At 30.9% G+C, this 21757-nt stretch overlaps 3 protein-coding genes, 1 long non-coding RNA gene and 1 pseudogene across 7 annotated transcripts; 4 read left to right on the top strand and 1 right to left on the bottom strand.

Moving 5' to 3' along the window:
• The first annotated feature begins 212 nt into the window (after nt 1-212).
• Nucleotides 213-5810, top strand: LOC128396099 (ATP-binding cassette sub-family C member 4-like). 4 transcript variants are annotated; one of them, XM_053356621.1, is made up of 16 exons: nt 213-486; nt 552-662; nt 778-898; nt 987-1208; nt 1277-1366; nt 1427-1590; nt 1657-1782; nt 1863-2112; nt 2178-2297; nt 2362-2451; nt 2521-2807; nt 2895-2981; nt 3043-3809; nt 3887-3966; nt 4026-4176; nt 4238-5810. In XM_053356621.1, the coding sequence occupies exons 1-16, from the start codon at nt 413-415 to the stop codon at nt 5458-5460; spliced, it is 3963 nt and encodes a 1320-aa protein (XP_053212596.1). In that variant the 5' UTR covers nt 213-412; the 3' UTR covers nt 5461-5810. The 4 variants fall into 4 exon arrangements, with proteins under 4 accessions (XP_053212596.1, XP_053212597.1, XP_053212598.1 ...); XM_053356622.1 differs by lacking the exon at nt 1277-1366 and having other exon boundaries at nt 214-486; XM_053356623.1 differs by lacking the exon at nt 213-486 and having other exon boundaries at nt 778-815.
• A 2261-nt stretch (nt 5811-8071) lies between these two features.
• Nucleotides 8072-10631, top strand: LOC128396064 (uncharacterized protein DDB_G0283357-like; annotated as a pseudogene).
• A 366-nt stretch (nt 10632-10997) lies between these two features.
• Nucleotides 10998-11832, top strand: LOC128396070 (uncharacterized). The gene is made up of 2 exons (XM_053356591.1): nt 10998-11108; nt 11182-11832. The coding sequence occupies exons 1-2, from the start codon at nt 11063-11065 to the stop codon at nt 11631-11633; spliced, it is 498 nt and encodes a 165-aa protein (XP_053212566.1). The 5' UTR covers nt 10998-11062; the 3' UTR covers nt 11634-11832.
• Nucleotides 11833-13281: 1449 nt separating this feature from the next.
• Nucleotides 13282-20825, top strand: LOC128396106 (echinoderm microtubule-associated protein-like CG42247). The gene is given in 17 exon segments (XM_053356632.1): nt 13282-14622; nt 14902-15193; nt 15275-16352; nt 17201-17341; nt 17343-17357; nt 17421-17496; nt 17566-17670; nt 17744-17830; nt 17893-18033; nt 18109-18258; nt 18326-18445; nt 18857-19006; nt 19078-19203; nt 19318-19572; nt 19639-19732; nt 19838-20070; nt 20138-20825. Coding segments are annotated over 17 exon segments (3918 nt in total). The 5' UTR covers nt 13282-13899; the 3' UTR covers nt 20270-20825.
• LOC128396107 (uncharacterized) lies at nt 18027-18989 on the bottom strand. The gene is made up of 3 exons (XR_008326773.1): nt 18861-18989; nt 18536-18776; nt 18027-18415 (listed from the first exon to the last, which is right to left on the bottom strand). It is a non-coding gene; the product is annotated as an uncharacterized LOC128396107 (long non-coding RNA).
• Nucleotides 20826-21757: the final 932 nt, after the last annotated feature.

The following is a 21757-nucleotide window of genomic DNA, read 5'->3' as shown; positions in this document are numbered from 1 at the left end:
CATAAAATTTTTATTTGAGTTGAGTATGGACTAAACAGATAAATTCCGCAATTCAAATAATCCATACTAATCCTCTAGAGGATCTATTGAACGTTCTACCACTTCTGACGAACTCAGTCAATCGCAACAAAGTTTTGGAATAAAAAATAAAGTTGACATCCAAAAAGTAGTCAAGTAATTATTATAAATGTGACAGTGATAACTGCCTCGTAATGAATTATTTGATAAGATATCTTGAGAAGATAAAATCTCTGATTAATACTGATTATCAAAAGGAAATTTTTCAATTACCGTTGATCTCAAATCTTTGTTTTCTTACTCAAATCAATATTATTGATACTTTTTTCTTGTTAAAAAGTGTTTCAAATCATCCAAACAAATTAATGCTTATTATTTGGGTATCATCAAGTAAATGGATAGACCGGAGACCATCACTAATCCAAGTCACTATGATGATGCTTGTCTATTGTCAAAAATTTTCTTCTTGTAAGTTCATTTGATATATTGTTGTGTTTTTTCAATTTATTTTTTCACCAAATCCAATTTTCTAGTTGGCATGCAAGTTTCATGTGGATCGGTCTCAGTCGTGAACCAAATAAAGACGATTTTTTCAAGTGTCCTAGTGATGATGAAGCTCTTAAGGTTACAACGGATTTAGAAAGGTGAGTTACTTGTATTCATTACAATTAATACTTCTATATTATTAATGAAATAAAATTGTAGGGCTTCTAAGGTTAAAGTGTTTAATTACTCGATTTGTTTTTAATTATCAAATAGAAATTGGAATCGGCAAATTAAAGATGCTAAATCTAAAGGTCAGGCTCCCAGTTTACTTAAGACCATCATCAAAACCTATGGACTAACGACAGTCTTAAACTGTATTTTCTTAACGGTTGATGTATTTATTTCATGAAATCAATTAATTGGCTTTTAATGAATATGTGATTCTTTCTCTCTCTCTCTCTCTCAACTCAATTTGTTTTTAGGATTCGTTAAACTTTATACAAACTTTTCTTCTTGGATTAATTGTTCGCTATTTTTCAAGTAACAATTACTCGAATGTGACCTGGAATGAGTGCTTATACTATTCTATTGGATTAACCGTCACTATTTTTTCCTTTGGAATGATTCGACATCACGTTTTTCTTTCAACTAATAGACAAGGTCTTCGAATACGAACTGCACTCACAGTATTAGTTTATAAAAAGGTAAAAATTGTCCTAAGATCCAAATTCTGCCAAGAAATTAACCATCTAATCCTCTTTCGTCTGAAAAGCTTTTGAAAATGAGTCGAGCAGCAACCATGAAAACTGATATTGGTTATATCTTGAACGTAATATCCAACGATCTTTCAAGATTCGATGATGTGAGTTGGAAGTTTCGATCTTTTAAATGTTCTAATGTCCGTTTTTTTCAATCATTCCAGTTGACTTTCAGTATAATGTACATTTTTATTGGACCGTTTATGGCAGTTGCAGGTCTAATCTACATGATAAATATTCTGGGTCTCGCAAGTTTAGGACTACTTGTGGTTCTAGTATTCCTTATGCCTTTTCAAGCGATGTGTGGAAAATATTATAATAAATTCAGGTAAATTTTTTTACTTACAATAAGAATAACTTTGAATAATGTTTATTCCTCATAATTATCTGAAAGGAGAGAAACAGCTCTTCTTACTGATAAAAGGATAAAATCAATGGAAGAAATGATTTCATCGATTAAGATAATCAAAATGTTCACATGGGAACAATCATTTGCTGATATTATCTCTAAAATAAGAAAGTAAGTAACAAATCACAAGAAAAAATTGACAAAAGTTATCACAATTAACTATTTGCTGACTAGTTTTTTATTTATTTTAGACAAGAAATGGTCAAAATATACAATTCATCGATTCTTAGATTGATGAACATCGTTGCAAACGCTTCAGCGACTCGGATCATGGTGTTTGCTTGCCTTCTAATCCATGTGATACTTGGAAGACCATTGACTCCAGAATTAGTATTCATTACTTTATCTCTTTGTAATTCACTTAAAACACCAGTAACTCTTCACATTGGTCTTGCAATTGGATTAATTTCTGAAGCTCGAGTTTCTATTAAAAGAATTCAGGTAAATTTTCAACACAGTCATCGAAATAAAATGTAAATAAAGTAGAAAGATGTCAACTTTTTCAGGATTTGCTTCTAATGGACGATAAAAAAACTACCAATTTGAATAATTCATCTAATAATTATGGAACCAGTCTTCCCAAAGGTTCTATTAAACTAGATAGATTTCGTGGTAAATGGGATAATGTAAGTTAATTACTGTTCAATAATCAAAATATGGCTGAATAAATAATAATGTTTAATCTCCCAGAGCTTGAAAATTGACCATTTGAAAGATGTATCCTTGAAATTGGAACCTGGTGAATTATTACTGGTCATTGGTACGGTTGGTTCATCCAAAGTGAGTTTAGAAATCGAAACTCTAACTGATCTTATAAAATTACAAGTAATTTCCTCTTCTCTTTATTAGACATGCTTAATGATGGCTCTTCTTGATGAGATTGTAACCGTATCAGGATCGTGTATTGTTTCTGGAAAAAAATCTTATTCACCTCAGGAACCGTGGACATTTGCTGGGACCATAAGACAGAACATTTTATTTGGTCGTGATTATAATGAGAAAAGATATCGGAAAGTAATTGACGTTTGTTCATTGAGAAAAGACCTAAAATCATTTCCATATGGAGACAATACTTGGGTTGGAGAGAAAGGTTATACTCTTAGTGGTGGTCAGAAAGCAAGAGTCACTCTCGCAAGGTCAGTATCATTTCAGTTTATTATATGTACATTTTTCAATCGGCAGTTAGATTGACCATTTTCCCGAAATCTCATTACCATTAACAGAGCGGTTTATGAAGATGCCGATGTTTATCTTCTTGATGATCCACTAAGTGCCGTTGATCCTGGAGTAGCTGAACATCTTTTCGATAAGTAAGTAAACTATTGATCCTTTGTCGAATTGTGATTTTTAATTTTATTCTGTAATCGGTAGATGCATCAATGGTTATCTCAAAGAAAAAACAAGAGTATTGATTACTCATCAATTACAATTCTTAAAGCGATCAGATAAAATTCTCATCATGAATGAAGGTCAAGCATTGGCTTTTGGTACGTTCAAGGAGTTGAATAATATTGGAATAGATTTCATCAAGTTTCTTAAAGAATCAAATGAAATTGAAACGAATAATCAGAAATCAGAGGAAATGTTATCGATTGATGAACTTTATGGATTACCAGCACCATCACGATTAACCAAAACACAATCGAAAACATTGACACAAGTTAATTCTTTACAATTTATGGATCCATTAGATGAAATTTCGATCATTGAGAAACAAATGGAACAACGTGAAGAAAAAATCTCATCTGGTTCTCTTAAAGGTCGAGTTTATTTGGATTATCTTTTAGCTGGTGGAAACTTAATATTGATCGGTATTTTCCTAATAACATCATTCGCATCTCAAGGAATCATGAACTATGTCGATCTTTGGTTATCTAATTGGTCAGATGAGTCGCTTTTATTATCACAATCATTCAATGAAACTTTGGATGGAATGAGTTTCAAAGAATATTCCAAACCTTTTGTTACACGAAATGGTTTAATCTATTTGGGATTAATTATATCCTTATTAGTTGGAGTTGTAATTAGACTCGGAATGAACTATCGAATTTGTTTGAAAGCTTCTGAAACTTTGCACAATAGAATATTCAGTAAATTGTTACGAACACCAATAGTTTTCTTTGAGAACAATCCTGTGGGTAAGTTTTGATTGTATAACCTAAGAGTTGTTATTCTAATACTTGAGAACTTGGAAATTGTTTTGAATGAATTTCAGGTCGGATATTGAACAGATTTACTCGGGATATCGGAGTTATCGACGTGACACTTGCGTATTATACAATCATTACTAATTCGGTAAGTTAGATTGTTACAATAAGTTTGTTTTCTAAATCAATTAAGTCTTTAATTAATAGGATCTATTGCAACTTTTTGGACTAATTATAATCACTGCAGTAGTTTTACCATACGTTATTGTTGCAGCGATTGCTGTCTTTTGTTTCAGTGTTTTCGTAAGGCAAATATACCTGAAATCGGCTCGATTCTTATCAAGGGTTGAAGGACAAAGTGAGTCGGTAAAATGATTGATTTTGGATTAATTTTAATGTTTAGATTTCATTTCCTTCAGCTAGGTCACCGATTTATGATCAGATCGCCTCAACTTACGAAGGACTCACTTCTATTCGAGCTTTTCAGTACGAATCTCAGTATATTAAGCAGTTTTATCGATACTTGAATGACAATAACTCTTGTAAATTTATGCTCTTTGGTGCCAATCGTTTGCTCGGTGTAATTCTCGACTTCGTAATGCTATTATTGCTTGCTGTAATTCTAACAATACTTCTAACATTCTCGGACCAATTCGAAGGAGGTAAAGTTGGTCTCATTTTATCAACGATGTTGACAGTATTTGGAGCTCTTCAATGGACAATTAGAAATACTTCTGATCTTGAGACATATATGATTGCAGTCGAAAGAGTCCTCGAGTATGGTGATTTACCTTCTGAACCTTCATGGAAAACTACCAAGTCTAACTTGTTACCTTCAATATGGCCTGATGTTGGAAACATTAAGTTCGATAGCGTTTACTTTACTTATCCAGGATCAGTTAATCCAGTTTTGAAAAATTTAACTTTCGATATTAAAGGAGGAGAAAAGATTGGTATTGTTGGTCGAACTGGTGCTGGAAAAAGTTCATTAATATCAGTGTTGTTTCGATTGTCAGAGTTTCAAGGAAATGTTCTAATCGACAATATTGACATTCAACAACTTGGTTTACATGATTTACGAAAGAAAATATCGATAATACCACAAGATCCACTTCTTTTTACTGGAACAATTCGTAGTAATCTTGATCCATTAAGTGAACAATCAGATGAATCCATTTGGTCAACCCTTAAAGCCGTAAATCTTTCACGGACAATCGAGTCTATGCCTGGTGGTTTAGATGCAATAGTAACTCAAGGTGGATCTAATTTAAGTTTAGGACAGCGACAATTACTTTGTCTTATTCGAGCTCTTTTACAACGGAATCGCATAATGATATTGGACGAAGCTACTGCAAATATGGACCATCAAACTGATTCACTGATTCAGGAAACAATTAGAAAAGAGTTTAAAGACTGTACTGTCCTAACTGTAGCTCATCGACTAAATACAATAATCGACATGGACAAGATCATCTTATTGGACGCTGGTCAATTGATTGAATATGGAGAACCATATTTACTCTTGAAAGATGAAAATAGTCACTTTAAATCATTAGTTTCTAAAACTGGCCCTTCATATGCTAAAATGTTATTCACTATTGCTGAGAAATCTTATCGTTCAAAACATGTAACCGATTGTTAATCAATTGTTTTCGATGTGCATTTACAGTAGTAGTTAGTTAATTGTCGAAAAGTTAATTTGTTAATCCGATGAATTAGATTCTAGGCAATAACTTTATCTAATCTTTAATTTCATGTTACTTAATTTACTTCGTTACTTAGTTTTGATTTTCAATTAATGAAATTGACCTGAACCTTTTTCCTTCTTATTAATAATTCAACAACAACAAAAACTGACCACCAACTAATGGACAGCTTAACCAACATGTAATTTTCAATCAATTGATTAAGGCACGTTATTAATAATAATAAATTTGTTTTCCAATTTAATTGACCTGAATAAATGACCAATAGAAAGGTACTTGAATTGAAGAGCAATTGAATTAAATTGATTAAGATTATAATTAAATAATCTAAATATCTAATATCTTGTAGGAAAAAAAAAGTTAAGAGTTAATAATTTTTTTTATTTTTGATTCACTTATAATATAATATTAAGATTAACATGATTATTTAGTTAATTGTAATTCAGATTCAATATCAAAAATTAACCTGAAAATTTACTCTTCTTCAATTTCATTGAGTTTGATTCATTTTTTAATTCAGTTCATTGGTAAGGAAATTTAATTCTTATTCTGATGATGATGATCAATTGATGACCAATTAAACAAAAAGTGATGACCATTTGATAGAAAGACTGAAAATAACTCATATTCTTAATATGCTGATTACTATCTGGTTGATTGTTATTATTATATCATAATTTTGGTCTAAAATCCTATTGATATACTTAATCATGGCCAAGATGTGATGATTAAATGATTACCATGAATTTTTTCTGGAAATTATCTCTTCCTGAGTGATATAAATCTGAGTATGTATAATTTGCATCGGATGAAACGGAAATAGTTTAATCAGAGTGGAAACGAGTCATGAAAACAGGAAAATAATAAATGATCAAATTATCAAATTAAAAGAAAGAAAAATTATCATGGTTATCATGACCACGATTCCGTGAATCTGATCAGATAACAACCATGATAATCATAATTAACCAATTGTTTTAAGATTTAAACATCTCATCGGATTAATACTTTGAGTTTGATTCTAATCTTGAAGAGTATCAGTTTTAATTTAATAATCGTTAATATCGCCAATATAATACAACAATGAGCTTTATTAAGAAACTTTTTAGTAACTTTCATGAGGGAGAAAAAAAAATTCATTCACAATTTGAATACTTTAATCAAGGAATTAAAATACTTGAATCAAATTCATTTACTTACCAATATTTACTTTATTATATTGTTGATCTAATTGTTTAATTTTTGGATAATCAGTTCACAAATAGATTGTTGAATAGTAAACATGATTGGAAAATTGAATTAACACTAATTCAGATTAATCAGGATTAGGGAATAAAATTTATTGATCATGATGTTTCCTCTTCCGTGATTATTTATTAATTGTCAGTATTTGTCATTAATATTATCATTATTTCCAATAAGGTTTATATTTAGTTTAATTGTGATGAAGATGAAAATGAAAATGAAACAATTAAAATCAAACCAACAGCAATTAGAAACACTCACGATGACCGTTTACAACATCATTTTACTATTGTAATAATATAATTAGCGTTTAGGAAACAAAAAGTTAATTATTGTTTCATCAATTATTAAATAAAAATAAATAACTGGTCATTGTTTTCCGTTAATTTAAATCATTTGGGATTATCTTGTTAATCTAAAATAGTTCATTTAATTGGTCTGAAAGGAAAACAATTTTTTAACTTAGGCCTGACCTTGTCCAGTCCCTTTGGCGTATTTGGATTAATTTTCTTGAACTGGATTAACACTTTCTTACCTTTAATCTAATTGAATTACTCGACATTCTAATTGTAAAATATTAGGTTACTCAGGTTCCCATAAGTTTAACAGGTAAATTCTAGACTATTATTAGTACTTGTCACATTTTTAATCGAATTTTATCTCATCTCTCTCTCTCTCTCTCTCTCTCTCTCTCTCTCTCTCTCTCTCTCTCTCTCTCTCTCTCTTTCTCTCTTTCTCTCTCTCATTCTTTCTCTTTAGGGTTTTAGCATCCTCATCACTTGAGATTAACATAATTTCACACACACAAATTGTGCTATACAAGGTTAGTTACTACTAGTAAGAAAACTACTACTAAAGATGAAAAATGATTTCATTGATGAAGACAATAAACAAGCTTTACCTGGTTAATTAGTTCAATTAACAATCCATCTAATTGTCCAGATAATTATGAGAGATGGTCATAAAAATAATTAGTTGCTCATCACTTTGGGTTAGTGTTAATTAAGAATGTGAAAAAGTAAGAAACAACAACAACAAAACTTTTACTTCTTTGTTTTCATTCATTCAAACTTTTATCTTCTTCTCATCTTCCTTGTCATCATCATGATCATCATTATTTAGCATCTTCTTCCTTCATCTTTTTTACATAAAGTCAAGTTCAGTGAACCTAAATTCATGATAGTACGAAGAGAGAGAGAGAGAGAGAGAGAGGAACCCGGTAAACCAGTTACTCTTTCTGCCTCTCATATCGTTAAAAGTAAAAAGTCCCGTTTCAGCTCGTTGGTCACTCATCATGTTGACCATTCATTTACTTATCTAAATGAATGTAAAGACAATTAAAATAAAATAAATACATCGAGTTACCGTTTAACACGAATCGTTTCATCATTCACCGTTACTCGATCATGAGAGTTACTCAGTTTTCATCATCTTCATCTTGTATTATTGTTGCTTCTTGTTTTGTCATCTCTTGTGGTTTAGTTGATTTAATGCTTTCATACTGATTGTTGTTTATTTTGTTTATCATTATTATTATTTTTCTTGTTGTTTACCTTTACCTGTCAAACTGATCGTAACTTTTTTTCCAATCTTGTTTTGTTTACATTTTTCAAGAAACGATTGTTTCATTTTAATCAAATTTAGATTCAATTGATTTATATGATAATAAGTTTTAATTTAGTTGAAAAAGTTTTTTTTTTCGTCTCCATCTTCTTACATTTGTGATTATCGAATCAAATTTAATCATTTCTAATTTCGATTTTCATCATTTTCATCATCATAAGCTGTTCATTTTCATTCTGTTAACACCATAACAATTATCAGTAATTCTTCATCATGGTGTTAATTGTTTCATCTATTTTGTTGATCTTCGTTAATTTTTCAATAATTCCAGCTTTTGGATTATTAGCTAATCCACTTTTTCATGATAATCTTGCTTTTGATGGATTTAATCACCATTTTCCAGCATTTAATGAGTTCACATCTATCGATCATGATTTAATGCCTATGGATTCAATCTGGTCACCTGGTTATCCTAATCCTCATCATGGATCATTTATTAATCCTTTTGCTCATCAGCCTAATCCCTTTTTATATGGTGCTCAAGGGATCAACTCTATTTATCCATCAATGTTAGGTAAGTCTAACAATGTTAATTGTTGTTACTTTTTCTCACTAATTACTCAATGAAATTCACTCATCTCTCAAGAAAAACATATTGATAACTATTGTTTACTTAGATCTGAGTCGTTTACTTGGACAGAATGATTATTAATATTGTGAAGTGAATTTAATTTTAATTAAGTTAATCTTCATTCATTGAGAAAAATAAACAATCACGCTATTCTTGACCTCAAAGGTCACTTTTTTGTGTTCGTGTTAACGGTCATTTATCTGAGTAATTGTAGTAAACTGATTTCTAAACACGAAAAAAACTTTATTCATTGGCACTGAACAGCCAATTCTATGAATGAAAATTGTTACAATCAGACAACATTCATTAATTATTCATTGTCCTTAATCACTAATGATTTAATAATTGTCGTTACATTTCCGATTGGCAAGTAATTTGATCAATCACTAGAAAGATTATCTCATAAGATTAAGAGATTAGTGAAAGAATCAAAGTGTTAGCATGAGTTAAATGAGAATAATTAAAAAAATTTCTGTTAATTAATCTCTTTGCTCTGATGGTTAAATTGGTGAAAACGTTGATTTTGGTTAAGCTGAAAATCATTATCAAGATAAAGATAATGGTGATAATTAATGTCTGTTAATTGTAAAAGTCTATTGAATTGAGTATATACTTTTTACTTGGATAATCTTTTTGCGTATAATTAAGATTGTGATTAAGGTTTAGACGGTTCGATGAGATTAGTTAATTGTGGTGTTTTAATTTTCTTTCTCTATCTGTATTAGATGCAGAACCATCAATATCAACTGGAAGTTATTCTCAATCAAATCGTATTGGTTTCGGTTATGGTAAAGGTAAAGGATCTTCAGATATTCCAGAGGATGTGATCGATGGAATTGTGGCCAAAGTATTGGTCGATGAGAAACTTAATCCAATATTTAATCCTCGAAGATCAAGAGGTTATAATCGTAATGGTTATTTTAATGCACCACCTAAATCTGGTTACAGAAAAGCCAAATACGATAAAAAGACAGAATCAGCTGATGGAAATGTCAAGTATAACAACAATGGCCAATATTCAAATGGTAAACCAACTCGACCTTTGGATAACGGACTTCAGGACCTTTCGAGATATGTCAAGGTAAATAAACGATGGAAAGAAATTCGGTAAATACAAAATGATCAATTTTTTTCAATTTCTTTTCCTATTCTTTCGTGATAATTAATTAGTCACTTCGCACTGTGGCCTGGGATGATGAGAGACGCGAAAAGATAATGGACCAGCATCCTCGAATTCTCCATCTTCCTCGTATGGAGATGATCAAAACGGAAGCAATTCCAATTTTGGTCCAGTTTTCAAAACCAATTATAAGAAAAACGATGGCTCATATAATGTCTATGGGTTTTTAGTGCCAATGGGCAACAGTTACAAGAAAAGTAGCACCGATGCTAACGAAAATAATAATAATAATAGTATTAATAATGGCGATAATGTGGTCAGAAGTGCTTACGCTCGTAAATTTGGTCAACGAAAACCGTGCGATTCAGTTTCATGAGGATCATCAATTTTTCCATCAACATTTCAGTTCATTTGTTAATTAATCTTCATCTTCATTATATTATTATTAATATAAATAAATAAGCCAATCGATTGAGTAAACATTGTATCATTTGGATTTAAATATATTAAAGTTGATTAATGTCAAAACTTGAGAGATTAGATTAACTTTAGTTGTGAAGATATTGAATGAGACCATTGCTATTTCCTTAATCCATTACTATGAATTAATCTACCAGTGCATGTAGATTAATTCAAATTTAGTTGGGAAATCATTTGGAATCATATTAATTGTTTTTAATACATCACTTGAATTTCTGATCATATGATTTATATACTTGAATCTGATTTAATTACACTAATAATTTAGTTCAAGATTAAATTATAAAGACAAAAACGACAAGTTTTTCCAGCAAACATTTGTTTAATCTTGACTACGACAATTATAATTAGCCAATTGTCATCAAATTTAGCAGATTAATAGGATAATCAGCAAACAAATGTAATATAAAAGTAATCATATCTAACATGGTTAACAGTTAGTTGAATGATTAACATTGATTATACAACAATCAAGTGAAAATAAACTGAATTAAAAAAAATGAAGCTATCGATAAGTTTAATTGTTGTCATCACCTTTTCAACAGGTAAGTTTCAACAGTTTGTGATTTGTTAAAACGATTTGTTGTATCTCTCTAATTGTTTGATTGATTGTTGCAGTTTATGGAGCTACAATTAAGAAGGAGGAATTTGTTGATTTATGTCAAGCTGCAGGTAAATTGTTGGTCTATGGATTATCTCCAGCCTCTGTTCAACAAGTTCTTAAACAGAGATCGGAATTATCGATTCTACAAAGATCAGAGGAACAACTTGATTCGTCAAATGAACTTTATGATGAATTCGCTTCTAAATTTGTCGAATCGATAACTAACCTTTTCGTTGACGCAATTGTACAAATGAACAATGATCAACGAATATTTCGAGAGTCATCTACTCTTTCTCCAGCAAGATCTCAAGAGGTTGAGAATTTGAAAATCTCTTCCGTTTCCGCTTTCTGTAAGCAGCTTCCGCTTCCAGATTCAATCGATACGACAAATCCAATTACCACATTAACTGCAATAGTTAATTATGTAAACAATTTACAGCCACTAGTCTCATCGATGAAAATTTAATTCGGTAAACCCAAAGTTTGAATTCAATCCAGAATTTGGTCAACAAGAAGCCGATTAATTGTAAATTAAATAAAATCAATTAACCTTCAACAACAACAACAACAATTAAACCCTAACTAAATCATAACTTTTATTCATTATTATTATTGATTATTAGCTAAGAATCACAGTACAATTAAAAAACATTAATTGAACACAATTAACTTATCGATAATCAATTTATTTCCTACCGGAAAAAGAAACTACAAATCAACAGATAAAACTAACGATAAATCATTGACAACAATTTAATATTGATTGTTAGATGGTTACAATTAATTTTTAACTAACAAGAAGCTAGATTATCAAATTGTAATAGCAGATAATCAATTGAATCAAATAGGTGAACATATCAGAACAATTAAATTCCTATGAGAGTTTAAATCTCATGGAAAATTGGATGATTACAATTAACTATTAGCAATGAGATTGATTTAACCATTTAAATCTAATAAATCAGAATCGATTGTTAATTGTTTGAAGAAGGTTTCAATAAATGGTAGAAAATAATGATTTGAATTCCAGTGAATAAGTTAATTGTTACTCGGTGGAAATAATAATAAACAAACGGATGTATCATGATTTACTGATAATTAACAATTTAGTAATCACTCTGAGAGTAGCGTTGATCTAAAAGGACGTGATTAAGATGAGATGGCGCAGTTTTAATCAGCTAATGGTGTTAATTTACAATAACAATTGAAATTGTGAAGGAAAATTAATCGATGGGAACTTTTATTTTTCACAAGAACAATTTTCCACCAAGGATGATGATGGAAATATCCATTTTCCCTCTTATTCAGATGATTATTGCGACTATTATTTTCTCCAGTTCTTTATTATCATATTGAGAAATTATCGATCCAAATGATTGGCAAGTTCGAGGTTGAAAAAAAAAGTTCTAAGCAAAACTCATTCAATTCTGGTTCGAAAGGTTCTCTCTTTTTATTTCATTTCTTTCAATAGTATTCATTTAACTTCTTCTCCTGAATTAACTATTACAATCTAATCAATCCAATTGTTAAAATGTTGTGGGTTGAATTAATTTCTCATTCATTTCCTTTACCAATTAGATTAAGAGAGCGAAAATTTCTCTGTAACAATTAACCGTTTCGTTTTCATTACAACCAAATCACAAAAAGTACCAACATATTAGTTGAATGTTTTCGTACAATCAAATCATCGGCAATTAACTTACGAAAATTGATTAAGAGAGAGAAGGAAAAAAATAAGTTCACTAATCACTTTGGATAACAATTAAATATTGACAATCTAACAATTTAATGATCATTTACAAGATATCTCTGTCTTTTCTGATCATTATCAATGTTTTTCATTGAAAATTTCAATCAATCCCTTCAGTGTATTCACCATAATTATTGTCATTATCATTCAACTGTTATTATGAATTAACCTTAATGTTGATTGTTATTTTTTTTACATCGGAAATCAATCAATAAATTTACAGCCTCATATTCATCACCATCATCAACATGAAATTCATCATGATATATGGACTTTTAGTAATAATAAAATGAAATGAAAATATCGATCACTGATTCACTTACAATTCAGAACTTTTCCTTTTTCGTCATTCCCTTAATGAAACCGTAACATGTTCAACTATCAAAATCTCAGGTTAACTTTTGGAATCAGTTAATCACGATTTTTATGAGTACGATAAAAATGATTACAAAATGAAAAAGAAGAAAAAAATTAATCATGAACAGTTAAACGATTTCAGATTATTGTGGTTATCGTTTTCTTACCAATCAAATTGGATTACTTTTTTGCCTATTCTATTATTATTCAATATGATTTACTCTTTGCAATCTCTTTGATTAATATACCTGAATCTCTGGTTAATTGTGAATCAATTGTTAATTATTTCAACCGATATGCTCTGATAATTGTTCATTTACTTTACTAGATGAACATAAAAAACTGATTCAACTCACAATTCAGTGTTCTGACTCACTCATGATAATCATCACCACCCCTCATGTGAACCATCATTATCTCAATCATTTCAATCTACCTGAGTTTTACCTGTGTTTTTTTATTATTATTTTGCAAATTGCTCAAAAATTGTTACAATTAAAAGTATTGATTTTTGTTTCTTTTGATAAAATGTTGATTAATGACAATTGTTTATTGTGTGCAAATTGTTTCAACAATAATCAACTTTAAATTTTGGATCAAATCATTTTTGATTCTGCACAATTAGATGCAGGATTCAACTCGATTGAAACAATTGAAAAATGTCAATGAAAGTGGTCCAAATGCCGGTCGATTTGGTGGTGGGAATGGGAGTGAGACCATTGGTCAGTATGATCTTAATCCTTCCGGTTCGAAAGCGCTAAAAGCAGCATCCGAACATCGTGCCAAAATAGTTACATTTTATATCAATGGTGAACCTTTTAAACCAGGTATTCGAGTCTCTATTGTACCTGGTAAAGATTTTCACAGTTTGACCTCACTTTATGATTATCTTAACGGTAAATCTCAGGTAACCTTTGGTGTCCGATATATTTTCACAGTAAATGGTAAACGGGTCACCTCAATAGATGATCTTGAATCGGGTCTATCGTATGTTATTTCGGATAGCACTCGATTTCAGGTTCTACCCTATGGAAAACAAGATAAACAAAGTAAAGGTGCCAATAATCATAACGGAATTATTTTAAACAGTGAGGGTGTTAAAAGCGTCTCATCAACCCTTCCCCTTTCAACTTTACCCTCTATTCTTGACCATTCACCTCGAAGTCAATCTCTTAACTCTAAGGAGGGTAAAATAGTGACCATTGTAAACCGTAAAGATCCGACCCTGCGAACGAGAGTTTTTCTTAATCTCAGATCACAACGAACCTTTGAACTGGTCGTCAAAGATCTTGGACAAGCCGTGATGGTCAAGGATGCGCGAAGATTGTACACAAGTGACGGAGAAGAGGTCAGTTGATGATAGAACTTTTTTTCTTCCACTATTTAGAATTATCTTTGTTTAATACAACAAAATTATCTTTTACTCAATATAATTACTTTTTTATCGATTTAATAATTTACTGATCAATACTTTTCACCGAAAATCTCTTAAAATAATACAAAATTGTAACAATTAAAAACTTGGTGGAAAATAATTTCAGTTTCAATCTAATCTGAAAATTTCCATATTTTTTCAATTGTTACCATTTGATTGTTACATTTCTCTTTTCATCTCGATTACATTTAGATACGAAGTATATCACAATTAAAGAGACAATTAAGTGATTTCACAATATTTTATATCGAAAGTGCCAAAAATCGGGATAAATTTATTCGCAATACTGGAAATAACGATTTCAGATCATTTAATCATCGTCAAAGACCAAGTTCATTGGAATCGATTAATCTGATTGGTTTTAAAGACGAAGAACTTGAAACTTCAATGAATTCCCATAGAAGTCAAGATATTTTACCTCAGGATAATATCCAAAAGCAGCATCGAGTGACACCCCCACCAACCTTGAGTTTTAATTCCACAGGTAATTAAACGATTGCGAGTACATTAAATGTTAATACATATGAATAGATTTAGTAATTGGAACCATTTATAATTACCTTAGAATCTGTTGATAAGATTTGGACACAAAAGACAACAAATAGTGACACTAATCAGATGCGATCAGTTGATTGGCCTCTAACTGTTAGTGAAAGGAAAACGCCGATGAGTAAGGTCACTTCAATTGCGACACAAACATCACCACGAGCTCGTCAACCACGAAATAGATTCAAACCTAAAAATCAAAGTAAATTAGATGGACGATTAGTAGATAAATTAACAACAATCAGTAATAATAATGAGGGTAAAACATTTCCATCTAATGATAAAAGTAAACCAGTTACAATTAAATCAAACAAAGACAAAAATCAGCAAAAATTATCCACCAAATCAAATGACAATCAAATTAAACGTAACCAGACTAATCCTTTAACAGAGAAATGGATTAACAAACAGCAACAATCAACTAAATCAAGTAGCTCATCATCAAATACAACGACAGGTAAATCATCAGCTAATCATGAACCTGTTGTTTTCGTACCGGTTGATGTTAATGATCAGAAATCGCTGTCTGATAATCAGCGACAATCAACTAATAACAAGGCTTCCAAATTAGAGGATGAGCTGAAAACAATCAACTCGAAAAGTAAATTCAATTCAATTAACAATGCCAAGGTAAAAAGTACAATCAAGGATCAACAGTTAGTTGATTATAGCAATTTAGACGATGAGGAAAGAGTTAGATTATTTTCTGAGATGATTAAAGATAAAGTTAAATTAAAAGTTGAGAATCGACGAAAGGAAAAAAGTGCCAAGAATAGCGGGTCAGTTACCAAGCGAACTGGGAATCGAGCTCGAGTTTCATCGGCTTTTAGTCATGTAGAAAATGGTGATATCGGTACAGTTGACGATCTAACGGCTCGAGGTCGACGCACGGGCTCATCAATGGTTTCTCTTGAAGATATTATCAACCATGAGCACGACGAAACGGATACCGATCGATTGTCAGTGTTGGAGAAAATTGCTCATGATGATAATTACATCGAAACAATTAAAACGCCAAATGGTCAAACAATTAACTCGGATGATAATCTATTCAAAGGGATCAACGTTCCTGACAAAAACTTTCAACTCTCTTGGGTGTAAGTTGAATAATTATCTTTACAATTAGCTTGATTAAGAACATGATCAATTCCGAATGAGAAAATTATCTTCATTGGAAAATTGAAATTGAAATTGATTCGACAATCATAATAGTAATGATTCCATATGATCAGAATTGGAAACTCGATCTAATCGAAAATCTTTTCATGAATTTCGTGTTCTTTTCACAATTTAGTAATTATTTTACGATTTTATTTGTAACTGTTATTATTATCGAATCAACAATCAATTTATCAATTCATTTCCTTTAAATCTAATCACTTGATTGCAACAATTAAATTGTTGTTTCTTTTTGCAGCTTTTTGGTTAATATCATTTTAACCATAATGAATGTTGAATATAAATTGTTCACTCAACCAGATGAGATTAAACAACAATCAAAATTGAATTATTAACCTCAGTCTATCTACATAATTAGCTGGTTAATAATTAATCTAGACAATTAATAAACGATAGTTAAAGTATCATTGAACTTTCTCATGTTATAAATTAATACTAATCCCAGTGAAAATGGAATTGATTAACTTTAGTTCATTCACTTTACCATCAAAATGATAGTTAATTATCATTACTATTAATCTGATGATTAACGATAGCAAGAAGAAAACATTACAAGAAACTCTGACATCCTCTTCATAATTTGTCAATAGGAAGAAAAATAGTCAACAATCAATGAACATTTATAATTAATACTATCACCATTTTGTAATTAGTTAATTGAACACTTTACCACCGAGTAGATATGACCGGTAATAAGGAAATTAATTGTATCATGTTTTAGTAACATTGATATTGATTTTTCTTTTGTTACTGTTGATTGTCACAGGTATGGTTATAAAGGTAATCACCAGAGTACTAATTGTAACAATTTAGCAATTCTTGAAACCGATGAGATCGTTTTCTTTGTGGCATCAATTGTTGTCCTTTGGAATCCTCGTAATCAAACTCAAAGATATTACATGGAGCACACATGATATCCAATGGTAAATAGTTTGATCCAGTTAATCAACGATTTATGTCCATACAATTAACTTTTGATTCTTTAGTATGGCTTTAGATGAGCGGAGTAAATTCATTGCAACTACTCATGAAAATACTCTTGATAATAAGTCAATGTTTTCGGTAAGTTGTTCATTGATTAGTTAATTGTAACGATCTTTCGTTTAACTGTTTCTCTTTCTGTTTCCCAAGGGTTCGGAGATTCGTGTTTGGGATTCGAGTAATTTGACCACTTCGGCTGTTTATGAAAATTTAGCTCATTCCACTTCCATAATTTCCGTTTCTTTTACTAATCTGGTAATTGTTACATTGTAACGATTAATTTTCGTCGAGATTGTTAATCTTGATTCTGTGCTTTTGTCATCCATAGGGCTTCCTGTTGATACTTTGTTGGAAAGATAATATTAATTTGATTATCTGGGATTGGAAAAATAATCACGAAGTTGCCTCAATAAGTGTATGTTTGATGATTAAGTTAATTGAAAATCTAATCAATTTAACTAATTTGCGTTTTTTTAGGCCAAATTAACTCAAGATGTAAAATTAATCGGAGTGAAACCGTTTCCCCAAGGAGGAGATTTGATTACTTTTGGATTGAAACACTTAACGTTCTGGCAATCAATTGGTTCCAAATACAATCCAACGAGTTTAATCAAACCAGTTGAGTTGATTTCGAAAAATTAATAAATCAGTTGGCTAATCAAAACGTCTAATTGTTGTAATTTCTTTTTAAAGAAATCAAAGGAACCAGTTCTTTTCACTTGTATTGATTTTTTATCTAATGGCGATTTCTTAACTGGATCAGCTGATGGCTTTTTCACTCTCTGGTCACAAAATCCTGACAACGGAATGGTCTTCCGAGTAACTGACCTCAAAGCTCAAGAGGTCAGTTAAATATTAACACGATATATATAGAATGACTGATTTTTTTTCCAATTCTTTCAAATCATAGACTTCAATTGGGTGCATTAAATATCTTTCCAATAACATTTTGGTTTCAAGTGATGTAAATGGGCTTCTCATTACATGGGACATCAGTGATCTGACGTTTCGACAAATTAATACAATCATGGTAAGAAAATACTGTTAAGTTATATAATCAATATCAATATTGATCAGTATCTATGTTTGACTTGAGTAATTTAAAAGTTAAATACTTTACCAATAATAATAATATACGAAAACGATAATGTTGATTAGACATGAAACATTTTTCCAACTGAAAATTCATGTACATGAATCACAGATTTGAATAACTGGGTTGATCTTTGATGGCTTATTAGTTACTCGATTAGTATGTTTTGAAAAAAAACGTAGGTTGATAATTCATGTTAATGAACATTGATTATAATTTTCGTGACCAAATCGATTTAACCAATTGATTTTCTTCGAAATTCATCCAACTAAAAATAGAGTGAGAGAGGAACATCGATACATTATAACAATTGAGATCAATTTTTAACCTTTAAATTTGACTAATTAGGTACCCAAAGATGCTGGAGGAATAACTTCAGTTTGTTCAACAATCAACACCAAGGGAAATCCAAATTTCAACATTTATGTTGGCACTCAGGGTAATTATATCGCTTATGGGTCAGCAATAAATGGCAAGAAATTTGATATTCTCAGTGAGGTGAGTGACCATTAACTTTAAAATTGCATAATATTTCTCACTAATTATCGTTTTTCCAAATAATCATTCAGGGTCATTCTGGGGGATTACGAGGTATCGCTGGGCTTCCAGGGGACAATGCCTTTTTTACGTGTGCATTAGATTCTAAGGTTTGTCGTTGGGGTGACAAAAGATTAACATGGAAAAGTATTTTAGATGTAAGTAAATTAATTCTGAATTTAGAAAAGATTCTCGAGAAAATCGCCTTGAAATAATCAGTAATTAATTACTTACTTGTTTGTTGGTTCGGGGAAAAAATAATCTTCTTAAAGGTTCAACTCTTGTCGATTGCTGTTCACCCTTCCCGTCAGGCATTAGCCGTTGGCGGTGTCAATGGTGTAATTCAGATACTCGAAGCCAATTCTGGTAATTTAGCTGCACAATTAAATGTCTGTAAAGTTCCAATAGTCTGTTTATCTTATTCACCCAATGGTAATTTTTTGGCTGCCGGTGCTCATGATGGAGTAATGTACTTGTTACCTGTTTTCGATGATGGTTTCGTCTATGAGAAGGTTTCAGTTCTCAAGGTAAAATCAAATTAGTATTCAATTCCCTTGTTCCCAATGTTTCATTGTTTGTTTATCTCTTTCAAGGGTCCACATCCAATTCTGAGTCTTCAATGGTCAACTGACAATTGTTTCCTTCTAACTTCAGTAAATGATAACAATTATCAAGAGTTGATAATTTGTAAGTGGATTAGTTTGTTTTCAATTCTATTGAGCTTTTAAAAACAAATATTGATTGGATTGGTGATTTTAAATTTGTTCTTTGATACTTTTTTACTCTGTTTAGGGGATCTTCCAAATTTTAGATATCTAACTGGAATATCTTCATCATCTGAAAATCTTAAATGGCATGAGGCAACTTGTTCCGGAGGTGAAGATGTAAGAGGTATTTGGGATAATCACAATATCAACGAAGTGATCAATGTTTGTTGTCATTGTTCACCCAATGGAAAGTATCTGGTCACTGGCGATGAAGATGGTCACATTCGTCTATTTTCATATCCATGTTCTGATCCAATGGTGAGTGAATGAATTGAATAACAAATGCTCATGATAAATTGTTTCCTTTTTCTTCCAAAATCAACAGGCAGCTTTTTACATGAGAAAACAAGGATCAACTGGAGTGGTGGAAGCTCGTTTTCTTTCAGACAATTCATCTCTGGTAACAGCTAATTTTGATGGAACACTTTTCCTTTGGAACCTTTATGATGTCCATTGAATTTAATCCTCATTTCCATGAAATCTCTACAAATTTTTGTGAAATGGCAACGACCATACCAATATCCTGTCCTCTGGTAGAACTCATTTGGATGTTTCAATATCTATGAAATAGATGTATAATCAAATGATTTGAAATGTATAATTATGTTAATTTATTGAGTGATAAAATCAAGGTCTATTGTAAAAACAGCTATACAAATTCGAAAAAGATTAGTTTAATCGCCTCATTACGCACAACAAAGGTGATAACGACAATTTATCAGTAGTTAAATAATCAAGGCATTCAAATTTACCAAGATTTTCTCATCGCTTTCGATGCGCAAATGATATAAAATTACCCTCAAACTCATTTAGTTTAGCTGTATTGTTGTCAATTGAATTTACGCTGATTTTCAGGCTATTTGAAGAAGATAGAATGGAAGCACAATACGTTCCGTACAAAACGATACCGAGTCGAGGATTAAATAAGGGCAAACCAACTAACAAGGGAAGTTCACGAACTGATCAGTCGATATTGATTCAACCACTAGTGTAATCGATAGAGCACTTCTCGAAATGAATAAAAATCATGATTTTAGCTGCCCACTTTTCCGTTTCGGGTTTTAGTTGAGAATTGAAACTCTGGTGACATTTACGTTTTCACTTTTAATTATTATTTTAGCATTTATTTTTTATGAAAACTTTTTTCAGATCCCTAACATCAGTATTAGACTATAATCATGTCAACTTTTACAAAGAAAAGGTAGGAATCGCGAATAAAATACTAAATTAACAAAACGTGAAATCATCTCATTAAGAATTAATTTGAAAAGATGGAATGTTTGCTAAAAAAGAGTTACCAAATAAAAAGATAGAACATTCTCTTCATTTTCTACAAAGAAAATTGAAACTAAAAAAATCAATCTCGATCAACTTTCGCCGTATCAGAACTGGTTGATATCAGTCAAATTTTTTTCTTAATGGTTTTATCGTCCAATTTTCGTGAAAAATAACATAGTTATAGTCTAGTACTGATGTTAGGGATAAAAAGAAATATGAAAAACTCATTAAATGCAAACTTTTGATAACATGTTTTTTGTTGAACCGTAAATTTATCTACAGGGCTATTCAGCTATTTTCACCGATGTTTTTTTGCGATTTTCTCAGCAACTAAGAGTCAGAGAGACGCAGACTTGAGTGATATGAGTTTGAACGATACTCAATTGTCATATCAAAAGATCAGATACAGTTATTCTCCAGATTTTTTAATTCTGAAAATTGAATTTAGACATCGCTGTTGTCACAGACCTTGAGATATTACAGTTTAATTTAATAACCGTTGAAAATCTTCTATTCAATAAATTTATCCTAACGTGCATAGCAAAGCTCATAGAAACCTCAAAACTTATCAGTAGTGTCTCTGAATACTCTTCTTTGTTGAATTACCTTCAGATCACCTTGAAATGTTCAATCAATACTACATACATTCACGTCTCATGACGCATCA

The sequence above is a fragment of the Panonychus citri genome, unplaced genomic scaffold (assembly GCF_014898815.1).
Source record: "Panonychus citri isolate SS breed McGregor unplaced genomic scaffold, ASM1489881v1 Contig00143, whole genome shotgun sequence".
In the NCBI taxonomy this organism is placed as follows: Eukaryota; Metazoa; Arthropoda; class Arachnida; order Trombidiformes; family Tetranychidae; genus Panonychus; species Panonychus citri.
The sequence above is the reverse complement of the archived record's forward strand: the minus strand, read 5'-3'. Positions and strand labels throughout refer to the sequence as shown.

Excerpts from the sequence above, each read along its gene's own strand:
- LOC128396099 (XM_053356621.1), top strand. The coding sequence starts at position 413 with ATGGATAGACCGGAGACCATCACTAATCCAAGTCACTATGATGATGCT. Across the intron at positions 1,367-1,426 it reads ATCTTTCAAGATTCGATGAT|TTGACTTTCAGTATAATGTA; the intron begins GTGAGTTGGAAG and ends CAATCATTCCAG. Across the intron at positions 2,808-2,894 it reads GCAAGAGTCACTCTCGCAAG|AGCGGTTTATGAAGATGCCG; the intron begins GTCAGTATCATT and ends TACCATTAACAG.
- LOC128396070 (XM_053356591.1), top strand. The coding sequence starts at position 11,063 with ATGAAGCTATCGATAAGTTTAATTGTTGTCATCACCTTTTCAACAG. Across the intron at positions 11,109-11,181 it reads TGTCATCACCTTTTCAACAG|TTTATGGAGCTACAATTAAG; the intron begins GTAAGTTTCAAC and ends TGATTGTTGCAG.